This window comes from Fundulus heteroclitus, chromosome 1 (assembly GCF_011125445.2).
Source record: "Fundulus heteroclitus isolate FHET01 chromosome 1, MU-UCD_Fhet_4.1, whole genome shotgun sequence".
Lineage (NCBI taxonomy): Eukaryota > Metazoa > Chordata > Actinopteri > Cyprinodontiformes > Fundulidae > Fundulus > Fundulus heteroclitus.
Window position 1 is genome coordinate 7,225,872 of NC_046361.1, and position 16,675 is coordinate 7,242,546.

The 16,675-nt window shown below is 40.3% G+C and overlaps 1 protein-coding gene across 1 annotated transcript in view; it reads right to left on the reverse strand.

The window, feature by feature from the left end:
* Positions 1-16,675, reverse strand: part of plxna1a (plexin A1a) — a 359,702-nt gene that overhangs the window by 175,339 nt on the left and 167,688 nt on the right. The window contains exons 5-8 of the mRNA XM_036125192.1: positions 7,589-7,689; positions 3,892-4,015; positions 3,451-3,604; positions 3,217-3,316 (exon numbers count right to left, since the gene is read on the reverse strand). Of these exons, the coding sequence (XP_035981085.1) occupies positions 3,217-3,316; positions 3,451-3,604; positions 3,892-4,015; positions 7,589-7,689 (479 nt within the window). The remainder of the gene's footprint in view (positions 1-3,216; positions 3,317-3,450; positions 3,605-3,891; positions 4,016-7,588; positions 7,690-16,675) is intronic.

Below are 16,675 nucleotides of genomic sequence, written 5' to 3' on the forward strand. Positions count from 1 at the left end.
CATCCTGCAGAAACGTTGTTTTATTTTATGACACAAAGTCCTGACACGTTTATGCGAGGTGTGCGTCTGTGCCGGGTGGAAGGGGCTGCAGTCAGATGGGTGTGCAAACCCCCTGGGCCGAAAATCACACCCAGCACGGCGCAGCATTCAATGAGGTTTTTATTTTTTATTTTTAATTGAACCTTTATTTGACAAGACGAGATAATTAGGGACACACTCCCGATTGGTTGGTTACTTTTTCTTACCGCTACTTTGTCACTCTTTTCGGTCTGGAACTCCTTTTAGCGCTAGTCAAGATCTGCCTCACTAATACAGGGAAGAAGAAAAAAAAGAAATCTGCGGATTTGCAAACATTAAAAGTCGACTTCTACAAATCAGCACCAATTTTCCAGCTAGAACTGGCAAAAAAAAAGGGGAAAGAAAACAGGTGGGTGCAACAAGAGGATATAATTTAAAAAAAAGCATCAATCAAATCTCAAAGGAACAAAGAGGGCTAGCCATGAATAAATTAACATAAGAGCTGTTACTGGTAAGATCTTGTCAGGGTTATTTCAACCATTCATTGGGGAGAGTGCTAATGCTACAAAGAAGCTGTCAGGACTGTATGAAATGATTGCTGTCGTAATGTGTTCGAGCACATGATCTGACAAGAGCTCTGACAAATGCTCTTTAGCTGTTTGGACTAATGCTTGGAATTGAACTAACCCAGAAAAAAAAAAAGACAAACTAATAACCCTGAGAATTACAAATATTCATACTGGATGACACCTTTGCAGTTCTATGTAATAATTAAGCCAAGCGACTTCCCAGCCACCAGCCCTAAAGGTGTCAATTCAGCATGAGGCAATTACTGTTATCAAGGAAACGCTAGGTTCCTTTTTTTATCACACCAGCCCTTTGGTTAAAAGTATTTTAATGAGATACTGGAGATGATGCAGGAGCTGAATGATGCATAAAGTAATTTCCTGCTTCCCCTCCCCTACCTGTTGTTGAGCACGACTGGTCAGCTGGCTAAAGTTATCTTGTTCCTTACAATCATGGTGTGAAAACGAGAGGACTACCGCCGATCACTCTCACTAAGATACCACTGTTTAAAAACTACATTCTGCATGCTATATGTGGGATCTGTGTAAAGCAGCTGACCACAAGCTCGACCTGAGCTTGAATAATAATCTGAATTTTATGCTCCAAGTGTTACTCCAACAGGAGCGGAAAGGCAGAAGAGAAGAATTCTCTGCAGAAAAAGCACTCGAAAACTATCACCAAACATTGCTTCAGTTTGTGAACCAAGATCTAAATGACAAAAGCGCGTTAATTAATATAGAAAGAACGATCCTGGATACTTTCCGAACCCAACCTGTAGGTAAAAAGCGAACAGCATCAACATCTGAACAGAAGTTGTATTCAACAAAACAATATCTAGTTCAAACTAAGCCTGGATGATATCAAGAACATATATCATTGCGACGTTATTGCTGAATATTTCAATGAATATATGGATAACAATCACCCTGCATTTTATGACTCTTATTTTTTTTCCCCCATCATTGCAATTGCTCCACCATTTTCTGTGAGCATTAGCATCTCAGCCACTAAAAATGTACAAATAATGTGCATCAAGGGCAGTTAGAGACCATCCAACAGGCTGAATATATTTCTGGCAACCAAAGTGTGAATACATGGATACCAAACCAAATATAGCATCGAAGCTCCCCTTTGCAACTGCAATATTGCAAAGATGCATAATGCACTGATGATTGCAATTCAATATATATTGGAACCCGTCTTGAAACAGTTATCTTTTGAAACCACAAACGGGAAAACTGCAGAAGGAAAGCCCTGGATCAGACGGGGCTGTTATATCCGTCCCGGTGATGTAATCACATGTAGCTGGAGCTGAATGTAGGTGTGATCCAACTCAAGACAGACTGAGGATCCTCAATTAGTTATGCATACTCAGTTCAAACTGTCCTGGGAGACGCGCTGAAACCACCCACTCACCTTCCATGATTCCACACCGGGTCCATTCAATAAACAGCGCTGTTTAAATCCATCACTGCTAACGGCTAATTTAAAGCAATTAGATAGTCTGCGAGAATATTCCGAAGGGAGATTTATTTTTCGGGCTATTTTCTTCTTTTTTTTTTAAATAAAATGACAAATGGTAAATGGACTGAATTTCTACAGTGGTTTCTAATAAAACTGACTACTCAGAGTGCTTTAAATTAGAGCCACAATCAGCTATCGCACTCGCATACATGTAAAATTCATCTACCAATATGCAGATCAGTAGGAGATTCGGAGTTAAAGCCTTGGCTTCCAGGAGGAAGCTGGAATCAAACCCACACCTTTCGGATTTCAAGACAACTACTCTTCCCATTGAGCCACAGTTGTCCCAGACAACAGTTTAAAATCTTTGGAAAAATAAACATAGTGGAGTAACATAACTCAGTGTAGTATATCTGGTATATCTAAAACAGCATAGCAATGCCGGGTCAGAATAGGCCCAATGTGTGATTGTTAAACTCTTATACCTAACAGAACTTAAAATTTCATTGCTCAGTTTCTCTCTATAGACACAACTACAATATTTACACAATGATCCATGTACTGCCAATGACTAATACAGTTTCTGTGAGGCACCACGGACAACAACCTCTAATCAGATACGTGTGTAGACTGCCTGACGTTTTAACTTCTCCAAATAAGAGACTCTGACAACAAAAAAAACTTGCGACAACCTTCAGACCGGTGTTGAAAAGCAAAGCGCTATTCCTTTCCTCACATCAGGAGTTAATCTCTTACCAACACCAGAAATGTTGTGTTCTGGGCTCCAGAGCTTGGCTGCTCTTCCAGGCCTTCGCATGGATGGGATTCGATTTATTATTTCACTCACCAGTACTCCCTTTATTTGCCCGAGATCTAATTAACTAATTGATTTGTTAAAAGCTTGAATACGTTGAACGGGCATGGGCGGCAAGCTGTCCTCACTCCGCCCCGTTAAAAGAAGAGTTCCTTTTTGTCAGCCAACGTTTTAGCACCACAGCTTTTAGTAAGAAAGCACATTTACTTATTATTGCCTTTCACGGCTTTGCGTGGAGGTTTTAATACAGCTGTGGCTTGAGTTAAGTGTTTCTCTCAATATGTAATCTGGACCAAATGTAATGCAAAAATTCGATTTTTGCTCTGTTTTTTATTTAGGGGCGGCTGACTTACGACTGGTGGACGCTGCAGTTGTAGAAGACGAACAAGACGCTGGCAAACTTCTTCCCCGTCTCTTTTGATTTCAGATACAGCCTTATTGCCCGCTGGTCCCCTAGGAGGACACACAAAACATTTGCAACGTTTGAGTCATGACATGTACGGTATAAATGTACAGTATAAACAGTTAATGACTTTCATTATCCACTGTTTACACATTGTGTTTACATCAAACAAACCACTGGGTACCCTGGTCTCGTGTTATAGGAGCAATTTCCTTCGTGGAGGGAGACAGGCAGAAGATCCGTCCGCTGTAGATGCGTCCTTCCGTCTCTACGTAGTCCTCGAAGGAGCAGTTCACTCCCGCAGACAGACTGGGCACGTTCTGCGCCTGGAGCACCAACTTGGACGCGGGACAGAAATCAGAAAAGATGAGCTACGGCAGCAATCTAAATCAATACACTTCATTACTAATGCCCCCCCCCGCGGCAGAGCAACGCCGCTCCGAAATCGGTCTTCAGCTCCGGCTTGAAAAAAAAAAAAAAAATGTTGGCTTGTGATAACACAGCAACAAGCTTTATTTAACTTCATTTCGTATCCCTTTTCCCCCCCGTCTGTTTTTTTTCCCTCCTGACACGCAAAAAAAAAAAAAAATCGCAGCCCGAAACGTTTAGAAGAGGGATGATGTACCTGCACTTCTGACATGGTGACAGAGACGGTCTCGGGGTGGACGGAAAGATGAACGCACTGCTCCACTCTGGTGGTGAAACGCTGGGGCTCCTCTGCTCGCTCGCAGCGGTCCCTCCTCGAACATCTGTCACAGGAGATTATCCCACTGTCACATCTCTTTATTCAAGATTCTCACCAACACCTTGAATTTTTGTTAAAATTCACACCAACACCGTTTATTAACCGTCCTCGGTGATGAAAAGGGCAGCAGAGCAGGGGCGGTTCTAGACAGGGGCCAACAGGGGCCCATGCCCCTGTAGAAATGGTTCTGGCACCTGTTATGGCCCCTGTACTAAAGACATGATATTAAATACACTTCTCATAATTATAACTGATTGGTCACTTTGACCAAAATTATTTTTTACTTATACAGTTTTACTCTAAAAAGAATTTAAAACTTAAGATGTTTCACGTTTAGCTTTAGCCGTATTGAGCTGGGGGCAAAGTTTTCAACTGCTAGATCAGTGGTCTTTAACCTGCAGTTCCAGAGCCACACGTGGCTCACTTAATATTATTACACAGTTTAATATTGCCATTTTACTGTTTTTTTTTTTTTAAGTTTTTTGTTCTGTGCCCCTGTGAAAAAACACTGGCCCCACCTTGGCCCCCCTGGTAAATTTGGTCGAGAACCGCCACTGCAGCAGAGCCTAAACGCCAGTGCCCTTTCTCGATGGGGGGGAGCATAAATTGGTTCTGTTTATAAAGCGCCGCTCATTGCAGTTGGTTGAGAGCACAGATATCACGAAATTATTGATCCAGTGCGTTTAATAAAAAAAAAAGAAAAAAAAAAGAAACAGTTTTAGACGAAGAGCCTGTTTATTATTGTGTGCAGAGACGCGTGGAAATTAGAAATAAATTAGGGAAGCACATTTAAATAACTTGCATTTAAAAAAGCCGAACCCGGCAATTACCGGAATATGTCATGTTAAATGGTGCCATGCGAACCAAATCAGCCCTTCTTAAATCGCTGCGCAGATCTCCGGGAGCCGAACCAAAACTAAAATATGTATGAACGCTCACAGTGGTCGTGTGTGTACGGTTCACGTCGAATAAAGCGTAATGCATACGCCAAAATCTAAAATCCTGTGTAGCACAGCAGGAGAGAGCACACGATGAAGCGAAGCATCCTGTGCATGCCAGACGTGACTGACAGCAGCCGCTCAGCCATTGATTGTGACAGAGCAGCTCTAATTGCTCCATTTACTGTACTTGGGAAGTTGAGTTAGCTTCTTTTGTTTTAGTTTTGGATTCCTGGATACAGTGCTCTGCAAAATGATTCATAAGTTCAAGGGGAATCTTACAATCTCAACCTTTAATATATAGGGATTGTATGTAATAGACCAATGATTGTCACTTTTTGTCGCTTCATGCTTGCTCAGTATGAGGGATTGCAGCAAAGCCATGTACAATGCAGACGACTCTCCCTGTGGCTCTACGCTTCTCCAGGAGTGAATGCTGCTTGTCGGGACTTTGATGCAATCAACTGGGTTCCCTTATATAGGACATTTTTGACCAATCTCTATAATCTGACCCAATCTGTATAATATGATTGAACTTGACTTTGTAAAGTGCCTTGAGATGACATGTTTCATGATTTGGCGCTATATAAATAAAATTGAATTGAATTGAATTGAAATGAAAGCTAATTAAGAATGTGAAAAAAGTGGGGCACATCTGTATAAATACTACAAAATAAAATCCACTGCAACCAACTGTCTACAGAAGTCCAACGTAAAGAGAGTCTACATGCGTCTGATTTAATTTTGGTGTAAATACAGCTATTACGAAGGCCTCAGCGTGACACCAGTACTTCCATTTTTGTTTAAGTAAAGGCTTTTGTTTCCAAAAGCAGGTGTTTTGTTTCCAAGATTGCCTTGCAGTCATCCCTCCCATTAACTCTGACCAGCCCCCCCCTGTCCCTACTGATAAAAAATCTTACCCACAGCATGACGCTGCCACCCCAATGTCTCACAGCGGGGGCGGGCAACATGCAGTGCTGGTTTTCCATCACATATAATGGTTTGCAGATGGGCCAAACATTTTTTAATTTTTTCTAACCAGAACGCATTCCTCCACATATTCGATCTGTCGCTGGCAAACTGTAAAGGAAGCTTTTTCATAGCTTTTTTTCCACTTTTTGTTTTATTCTGGGCAACTCTTTTACACTGGACAGACATGTACATTGTGGGACTAAACGTTTCTGTGTTAAGCAACTTCTCCCACCTGAGCTGTGGATCTCTGCAGCTCCTCCAAAGTTGCTATGGGTCTCTTGGCTGTTTCATTGATTTATGCTGTCTTTACCCGACCTGTCAGTTTAGGTGGACAGCCATGTCTTGGTAGGTTTTCTGACCTGTCTGCTGTGCTCCTTCATGATGCTGTCTCTTCACTAATGTTCTCTAACAAACCTCTGAGGCCTTCACAGATCAGATTAGATCAGATTACACACAGACAAACTCTGTTTACCAACTGGGTGATGTCTAAAACCCATCGTTCGCAGTTAATTTTATTCAGTGGTGTTAGAGTGAAGGGTGCCAAATACAAACACAAGATACATTTGAGTACTTTTTATTTGTATAAAAAGCATTGGAGGTCATGTTTCATTTTGCTTCAGTTTCTCAGTTACTCATTACGTTGTTTTAGTTTATCTCGCAAAATCCCAGTAAAACACACTGAGTTGCTGGTTGGATTGTGACAATGTCCAAAAAACCTCAAAGAGAATGATTGCGGTTGTGAAGCAGTGTTTAAACCCTTATTGCATTGGTAGGTAAACATGTCAAATAAAATGTCATGTCTACACACAAGTTTACTGTTGGCAAAATCTGAGTACAGTCAAATTAATGTGTAGCAGAGCCAATAAAGTCCAAGCAAAGTTCAGGGAAAAACTAAAACAAATGAAGAAGCAAAGCAAGCAGTACTTGCTAAAGATGGCTGACAACAACTGATCAGTCATCATGATTGAGCAGCTCCTTCATTTGCTCTAAATCGCTCATATACAGAATTTGTGAATTGGAAGTAGCCTATTTTCCTTCAGTTTTGGATTCCTGGATAAATAGATCTCTTGGAAGACAGACCAAGAGATCTGGTTTTAATTATTAAATAATTAATAAATAGTACTGCCTGGGCCATTTATTATTGCACAATTGCGTTGGACATAAATACAAAAGAGAATAATCAGTGTTTTCCTCAGCATCATAGTCCTATAAAAGGAAACAGAAATGCATCCTAATTGAACTATGAATGAGTGAGATAATGTAAAGCAAATTAGTTGATCAAATCGATGATGAACATCTTCCCTGCAATATCCGATGCAGGAGGTGTCAAAGTTTCAAATGTATTTTCAGAAGAAGAAAAACTAAATCCAGTAACTTTTAGGTATCTATTGAAAGTTCTACTCAACCATATGACGTAAAATGTTATTTTAAAAGAAATTATTCCATTGAAACATAAAAGCCCATTAAGACCTAGATCTTAGGGTCAAACCTACGAGTAGAAGCTAACATAAATGTGTATATCTGATCTGATTAATGTTGTTAATAAGCACTCTAGAAAAAAAAAAACACCCCAATGTCTGTTTATAAGCGACAAAACCGGGCAAACAAAATTTCAGCGGATGTACTTGATACGAGAAAACACAGCTTCGCTGCCCATAAATACTCACATGTTATGTAGCACACACCAGCCACAGTGAGGGTCTCCTGAGCCCAGGCAGTCTTTACAGGAAGTGTACTGCTCGCAGCTCTCCACAGGCACACGGGTGACCTGGAATAAAACGTAAAAAAAAAGAAAGACAGACCTGATTACCATGAGAGGCCAGAATGTCTGGAACGATTCAAAATACTATAGGACCATGCTATTTCTCAGCAGCACTGCCACTATCATTTAACAACATCAATGTTAAAAGGTTAGTTTGGCTTTATTTCCAAAGATGTGACAACTTTTCCAACAAACTCATGATATTATGATCTTTCTACGACAACTAAGGAAACTTCCACACAGAACCCCACCTCGGCGATTCCCAACTAATCTTTTAATCTGCTTTTAATTCATCAAAAGATTTATGTGCAAGGTCAAATTCTCAGGTTTCAAATCACATACATTTAAAAAGGTTATACCTCTTTGCAAGAAAAGCAGAATATGTACGCGTGTAACCCTCCCTCATTAAATTCAGGCTTGTGTTATTATGTTGGTGTTAAAGCCAAGGTTGAATCTAGTCAAGCCTGTTTTTTTTTTCAGTACACAATATATTTTACTCTTTATCTACTTAGATAAGGTTTTACGGAAGAAAGTGATTGTTTTGTAGTGGATTCTTCTTTATGGTTACCATGACAGGACTGTCAGGTAAAGCTATATAGTTTGAGTAGAAAAAAAAAACTTTATTGCCGTGCATTTTACACGAAAACAGCCACAAAGTCTGCTAAAAATGGTTGTTGCCGATTGTTATGTCAGCCTTATAATTAATGCTTGAATAAGTGACTGAACTAAGAAGAACCACTTTGACTCGGGTTGTGGTAGCCGACCCGAATCCCGACCAGTGAAGAAGCACTGGCTCTGTAAGGAAGGGAAATACATTTTGCTGCTTTGTAAACATACTGGGTGCATATACTGAGATGAAGGATGCAGTATCGCCAATGTGCCACTACACACTACAGCTTTAGAGTCCCTCAAGATCTTAAAGACATTTTTAGCCAGATTCATCTGAGAAGGTCAGATCCCCCGTTGTTTCGGCCACTTTAAACATTCGGCATGCTGAGGTGAGTAAATCTGCATCTGTACTGAAGTAACATCGCATAGCATATGAACCGTGTTTGGAGCAATGGCTCATGTGTGTGACGTGTGTGGTGTATCTAAGTTTGCAAAATGTATTTTTCAGAATCTTTCTGAGATGTTCCAAAAGCATGATATGCTTTAAGTTTCTGTATTAGATACAACGCTGGAGTGTTAGTTAGTTAAAGGCGTTTGTCTTCCCACACTATAGAGAACTCAAGGCTGATAAGCAACAGTGGGACTTGCATGGAACAATCGATTCAGCTTTTGGTAAAAACAAAATAAATGTTTAAAATCGTTCGCCAAGCAAAGAGAACAAATGCAACAAATAGACAAAAAAACTTCTATTGCTTCATTATTTAGTCAGACTTCGATCCAGTTTCACATCTAATACATAATGCTTCTTCTGTGTCAGCTTTCGTTAATGTTTTTCTTTTTGCTCTTTTGGAATTGCAGTGTGGGTTTACCACAAGAAAGTTATTGGCATAAACAGCAGTGAAGATCAGCTTTGCAGGAATCATTTTCTTTCATGTTCCTTTCGAAGCTGATATTGCATTCTTTTTGAACAGAAACTTAAACTTTATTAACTTTTTTTCTGAGGCATATCTGTCCAACACCTGCAAGCATCTTATGCAAGCATCTCCAGTAGATGTAAAGTCGAAGCGATAGAAAATGAACTACTGTAGTTGATATCGTTGAGATAAACATCAGTAACTACCGCCTTTGAACAGTGAATCACTTCTGACTGCCGTGTCTGGGAAGGAATGAGAACAAATCTAAACTTTGATGATCTCAAACTATGCAGTTCAGGTGGACTTGTCAGGTGGACAATTGCATACGTATCCGAGCATCAACATGACAGAAATTATAATTAGGAAACCCACAGAAATCGGTCCTTGCAGATATCATTTAACAGACTAGGCCAATGCTTCTGCTTCTGCATCACTATCTGCCAACCGGCCTGCAAGAAATCTAAACGTACTTTTTGAAATCCTGGCAGGTTTTAGGAAACTCTAAAGGCAAATGATGATCCCTTTAGCAAACTTCTTTCCCAAATGTTTAACTAATACCTGCGAGGAAAAAGGTCTAATCCACCATGTTGAAAATTCAAAACCTCAAGGGCCTCAGGATCCATATGGTAAATCTCAGTTTGCTGGATGCTGTTTGCCATTGACAGGTGGATCGGCAGACAGGGAGCTGCCTCGAGCAAACGCACGCACGAGAAGCGACGCCAGTGGGAAGGCTGCTCCTTGGACCCAAAAACAGACTTTGAGACACGTTTTCCGGGGCATCTGTTAAATTCTTAAATACATCACTGACCGCCGAACACACATTCACCCACGCGGCGTTGTGCGCGTGTGTACGCATGCAGTCTAGCCGCTTCATTTAGGTGAAGTAAGAAATCAATAAGGCAGCAGCAGCGGCAGGAGGCACATGAGATGAGCCTGAATTCTAAACCCAGCTGCAGGCGGATGCTTCCAGAAACCTGTCACACTTCAAAAAAGGAATCATACTGTTTTCATTAGGCTTTATTAGGCATTCACTGTATAACTGATCAAACGTAGTGCAAAGGATGGCTTTTATGTCAATATGTTTCAATAATATGTGTATTATTAAAAGATTACATCAAATGGAATTCCAATGCTAATGCTATCAAGCCAGCTAACATTAGCAAACTTGTATCAGGCATTAATACTTCAGTTTACTTTTAACTCATCTCTCCTTCCCGTTACTGCAAGAGCATTTGTCTGAGAGGGAAAGGCCTGCAAGCCTCTTCAAACTTTTTTCAGTTTTATTTAGTAAATGTTCAATCTTGATCTCTACCAAAATATCAAGCCATCTGTTACTCAAATAAATAAATGAAAAATATATAAATGTCTGGTTTTTGTTTGTTTTCACACAGGAAAAGCTCAGAAAACTACTTTTTATATATTTTTCAGCACCACCTTGTCAATGAACCTTTAATGATTGCGATACCATATTTTACCCTTAGAATAAGTGAGCTAGCTGTCAGCCTATCTTGTTCTTTGCACAGTTCTTGCAAATCCTTGGTATTTTCTCATTTATCCTGTTGCTGCTTCTCTTTCTAACATTTACTGAAAATGTATAATCTTCATTAGTTTACTCCCTTATACAACTGGAGAACAATTTCAGAACTACTTCCTGTTGTACTTCAATTTAAGAGTGTCAGACGCATATATGGAGGTTAAAGCTTAAATCACCTACATATATGGGGTTTACAATTAAAGCTTGAACCAAAACAAGAACTAGATAGGGCTTTGCAAGACAAGTTTCATGCTGAAGAGAAGTATTGGGGTGTTTTACAATCATGAGATAATAGTCCTACTTGATGGCATTTTCTTAACAGGACAGAGATTTACTGCGTACTGCAACTCCCCAAAAGTGTAGATCTTGTGATCTTTAATTTGAGGCAACACCACCTCTCCATCAGATGTTATCGGGAATGCAGATCCCTCCCTAGCAAAAAACACAGACCTTAGTTATTAGAAAACTATACTCTACTTGTTTACCGAGTGCCTTTTGTTCTAAATTATTTGACCCGACATGCTATTTAAAGTTGAAATCAGGAAGACAGGAAATCTTCCGCCTACTTGCCAACCTCCATCCCTTTTAACGCCTGCTTGTGCACCCTCAGGTTCTCTGTGTCACTCTAATGTACAGGTGAACACAATGCCTCATAGCTGATTCATTGCATGGTAATAGTAACCGGTGTGTGAAGGCCATTATAATGCAGCCATCAGTAGGCACGAGCCTCTTACAGGACACCAAATGGCAGCAAATTGCAGTCATTATTTGTGGCTGCACAAATACCATGCTAGTTATATAGCCCATCTGATAAAGGGGGAGGCAGCAGGGGGACAAAAAAAAAAAAAAGCCTGCTACACTCAAGCACAATAGCCAGAGAGAGAAGTTTATTCAGCGGAGCTTTGTGATGGCAGGCTGGATGATGTATTCCAATGGAAAAGTGCAATTATTGAGTTTTAGGAAACAGATAATGGGGAGGGTAAGTGGGAGATGCTCGGCCAAAGACTCTTTGTCTTACTCTAGGTGGTGCGGGAGTCGGTGTCTGTGTGTTTGTGAGGGAACTGTAAGTAAGTGTACGCCACCTATTTATATTAAATATGGCATTTTCATCCCTGGCCCATTTGTGGCTCCTGAGGGGAACACATCCATCTGTGGATAGGGGGAGTGAGGTAGAGTGGAAAAGGACAGGGAATTACAGCAGAAGGTAGAAGAAGACAAAAAGAATGAGACTAGGAAGGGTGTGTGGGGGGGGGGGGGGGGGGGGGCGTCCATTTAACCGTTCATTTTGGCTTTCGGCTGATAATGGACAGTGTTTGTGGATGAAAACAACCCTCCAATGCAATTCAGATTTCTTTCTTTTTTTTTTTACCATATTTTCACAGCGGAGGGAAAAGAGAGAGAGAGAGAGCAGAGGATGTGATGAGGGGAGTTTATTACAAATAAATAACAGCTACAAATGAGCCTCCCTCATTTGGGTCACGATAGAGAGGCTCTTAATTTGCCTAGTGGCAGATGAGAGCAGGGGGTGGAGGGGTGGGGGGTGCGGGGTAGGAGGAAGGAGGGTGGGCATGAGAAATGCGGAGAAGGATAAATCAGAAAAACACAAAAATGTAATTGCAACTGATGTATCATTTCACATATGGGTCTCGGTGCAATTCTCCCATCTGTATAATATGGTAGGGAATATAAGGCGCTATCACAACAGAATAGGCTGATGGATGGTTTATTCTGCCAGTGAGGTTGGTTCTGAGACTGCTGTACAATTACGGCCATGTTACTGGCAACACAGATCAGGTATGCAATTTGCGGTAACACACTGGGTTGGCGTATTTGACCATAAGGTGGTTTTGACAACCAAAACATGAAGCAGCCAATTCCAATTCAGATGACACGCACACAGGCACATAAGAGACAGGGAATGCTCGATTGCAACCCTACTCTATGACAGCAAATAATTATGGATACAAACGGAATATCAGCTTCTAAAAACTCAGACAGACAGACAGACAGACAGACAGACAGACAGACAGACAGACAGACAGACAGACAGACAGACAGACAGACAGACAGATAGATAGATAGATAGATAGATAGATAGATAGATAGATAGATAGATAGATAGATAGATAGATAGATAGATAGATAGATAGATAGATAGATAGATAGATAAAATGTATTATTCCATATCACATGGATCCAGACTACCTTTTGGAAATCTAGACCAGGGGTTGCAGAAATTAATCTGCATGTACTGATGGTGCATATACTTTTTTTTTTTTTTATTCCAGGTGAAATATTTACCGATTTAAAAAACAATCTCAAGGTCATTTACAAAGCTTAATGTAACCCTTCCAAAAGTGCTTTAATGTGTGTTTGGGATTCATTGTCTGGTTGGAACACCAAATTATGTTCAGATTTGAATATTTTGACAAAAAAACACTACTATTGAATGAAAAGAGCTTTGTTTGGATATTCAAGAAAGTAAAAAAATGCTTAAGCCTGCCTGTCCACCGTGAAGCAAGTTTGACATTCCCTGAAAAACACGAAAGCAACTGCAAACTGACACTCAGATGCAGTTGTATATTAAATCTAAACAGATTCTAAGGAATTAAGTTATGATCATATGAGACAAGATTGAACTAGTTGGGCACAATGGACAGAAGTAGTTTTGGAAAAGCCAATGGGAGGCTTCCAGACCTTAGAACACAAGAATAACTGTCAAGCTTGGTGGTGGTAGTACCATGCTAAGGGGCTATTTCACATTTAGATTTATACATTTTAGTACAAATTGCACTAAATGAATGAATAATGAAAACTGAAGATGAGCTCCAAATGATCATTACCTTAATTATACAATTAGATGGTTAACACGGCTGAGTCTTCAAACAGAACAAAGATAGTGAACATATCAAAACTTGTTTTGATCTCTACCATGTCTCATAGGAAGAGTGGTCAAATATCCAGTTAGAATTATACCAGGACTTGCTAAAAGAGGCATGTAGTTTCTCTGCAAATCACTAAGGGACTGTAAGAAAGACTGAATACTTGGTCGGTTGGATTACCATCCCAAGGGAGCAGTGTGCGGTGCTGAAGATACTTAAAGGTGTCTGAATATAAACCAGCTCTGTCTTATTAGAAAAGTGGCTGGTATTCAGCTGGAAGATTGTAGTTTTGATTTCTGGTCCCCTCAAAAAGTAGACTAAATTCCTCTTAGCTTAAAATAACCTAGCAAAGCAATGAGACAACGAACACTTTTTTCTCAAATGAGAAACTGCCATGTCCTCACTTGGCATATGAACGGATAAAGAACACTCCTTAAAGTGAGGCTTAAAATCTCCAATCACCCTGAATGAAAGCATCTTTGTGTAGTGGCGTCGTTGGCATGATAAGGTAAGTGGGGCACAAAAACTCTCCACCTATTAGTAGCAACTCCTTTTTTTGTGATGCATCCAACCTGACTTTGATCAATTTTAAATTAAACAGATATGTTAACCTAAACCAACACACTAAAAATGCTATTTTATATAAGCTAAATGTAATTTAATTATTACACATAACATTACAAATAAAGGCTCACTCATAACACACTGCGATTTTAGATGTTCATTGTTTAAACAAACATTGGTGGGACGGCCCCAATATCAAGGCGCCTCTAGAGAATTTAGCCTACTGAGCTTGTCAGTATTCTGGCAGACTCAGATATATGGACACATATGTTTATAACAGAATTCTATTGGTAAGGTAATCTGTCTTTTGTATAATATTACTCTATAAAGAACAATCATGTCCCAGTGATTATTGTGAGCATAGAGCTCCATAGCGACATCTGGTGGGGTCAGGCCCCACTGGCCCCGAACGCAGAGACGCCACGGTATTTTTGGCAAACATGCCTTCATATTTCTCTAACATCCATGTGGGAGTTGATACGAAGCTCATGGTTTGGCTTGCCATAAATATTTAAATCATTGGGGAAATTCAGTCACATTTTGTAGCCAATGTTCTGAATCTATAAGGCAACGACGTTAAAGACCCAGGTGCTATGAGAAAACTCACGAATAATTATCCAAGATTTAAAAATGGTTGAAGTAAGTGTGTCTTTAAGCCAAATATTGAGTTACCCAAAACATAAATCCTAAGATATAATCAGATATAAGTCAGAAACTTGCTGACAGGGGTACTTCCAGTGTCTGTTCTCTCCTCATTATCCTGCCAGACACTGCACGTCTTCACTAACATTTTTTAGCAACTTCAGAGTTGGACAAACACCAAAGAAATTGCTTTAAAGGCAGTGTGCGGCAGTCTCTTCTCACTGACCTCCAAGTGCAGTAAATGCTGACTGAATTTAATATGAACCCTCTCTGATGTGTTGCCAGGAGTAGGGTTTCTCCATCGTGCACTACAGTACATTTCTGTACAGTAGCTGAATCAATACATGAAGGTATATCATCAGACCATTATGCCAGTTTTACAAGACAACCCCCCCCCCCCCCACCCACACCCGCACTCGCACCCCACCCCTCACACAGCTGAGGTTGTTTGCTGCCAGCAGGTCACATTACAAAAGCTGTTTTCCAAGTAGAAACATTTGACCTTGCTCTCAGAGTTCAGAAGTGTAACTTTGCAGCCGTAACGCTACAACAGAGAAAAGATCCGAGACATGACCTACTGTACGCCATTTAGATTAAAAATGGCAAAGACCTTAGGGCTCTTTTAGTCTGTGATGTGAGAGAACAGCTCATTATCTGGGGAACCAGTAGAAAAAAGATAATCTAATAGCTGTGTATTACAAGTAAGACTTGTAATAACATGATAAAGAAGACATCTGGTACAAAGGTACAGTGGAAATCAATAGATTATGAGCTGTAATCCACTTAGTCACTTGCTTTAAAGCAATTAGGTGATGTCATCCGCGGGGACATGCAGGATAACAGAAATATTTCTTTCTCTGTGACGTCAACAACAGAGAGCAATGAGAGGATGAAATATCTCTCATTTTTTTTTTATTAGACTGGAACAATTTGAACCTGGAACTAGGAGAAAAAAAGTGTAATGATAAAACTAATTTAGTGCCATTGTTCATTTTTATGAACACAAAAATAATGAGATATCATTGGGGAGGCACAAAGAGATAAAAGGATGGCGTCAGATAAAGATACGTAGTAAATTAAAAGAAAAACGTGCCGAGAAAATGTGCCAGAGCGGGACTTTACGTACAGCACATAGCCAAAGAGAGGCATGTATAAATCTATGGAGCGCTAATCGAAAACCCTCGTCTTGCAGTGAATCAGTTTTATGTTTTCTCACTCTGTCCGCGCAAGCTCAGATGTGAGTCCACACTGCCCATATTGATATGTGGTCTGTGTGCTGGAGTTCAACGCACCACATTTAATTATGGGCAAGTGAATATGGGGAAAGGTAAATTGCTCTGTCAAGCTGGGGAATTGGGTTCTTGATGTTGGAACTCTCATCACTTGGCATTTCTATTATTCAACATTGAGAAAGAAATGGAGGGATGAAGACAATGGGAGGAAGAGGGGAATGACAAACAAGACACCTCTACAAGAAATGATCGTCCACAGACCGTCCGCATAGGAGAACGTCCACTGGCATGATGAGAAAACCCAAAACTCTCATGTGAAGTTCCAAAAATTGCATTCTCCTTACCTCGGATTAGTCCTTGCTGCTTTTATATTATGGTTGTGATACATTTGATTAGTTTTCATCTTCTATACTTGATTAACCTTTACAGGGTCACGAGAATATCTAATGCAAACATTGGGTGAGAGTACATCCTGGGCAAGAGGCCAATCTACGATCCACGCAGAAAGACCCCAGGTCAAACTCAGGGTTTAAAACCAGGACCTTCTGGTTGCAAGTCAACAGTGCTACCAACTGCACCACTGTATACCCGTTGCCCAAGAACAAAACGTACAAA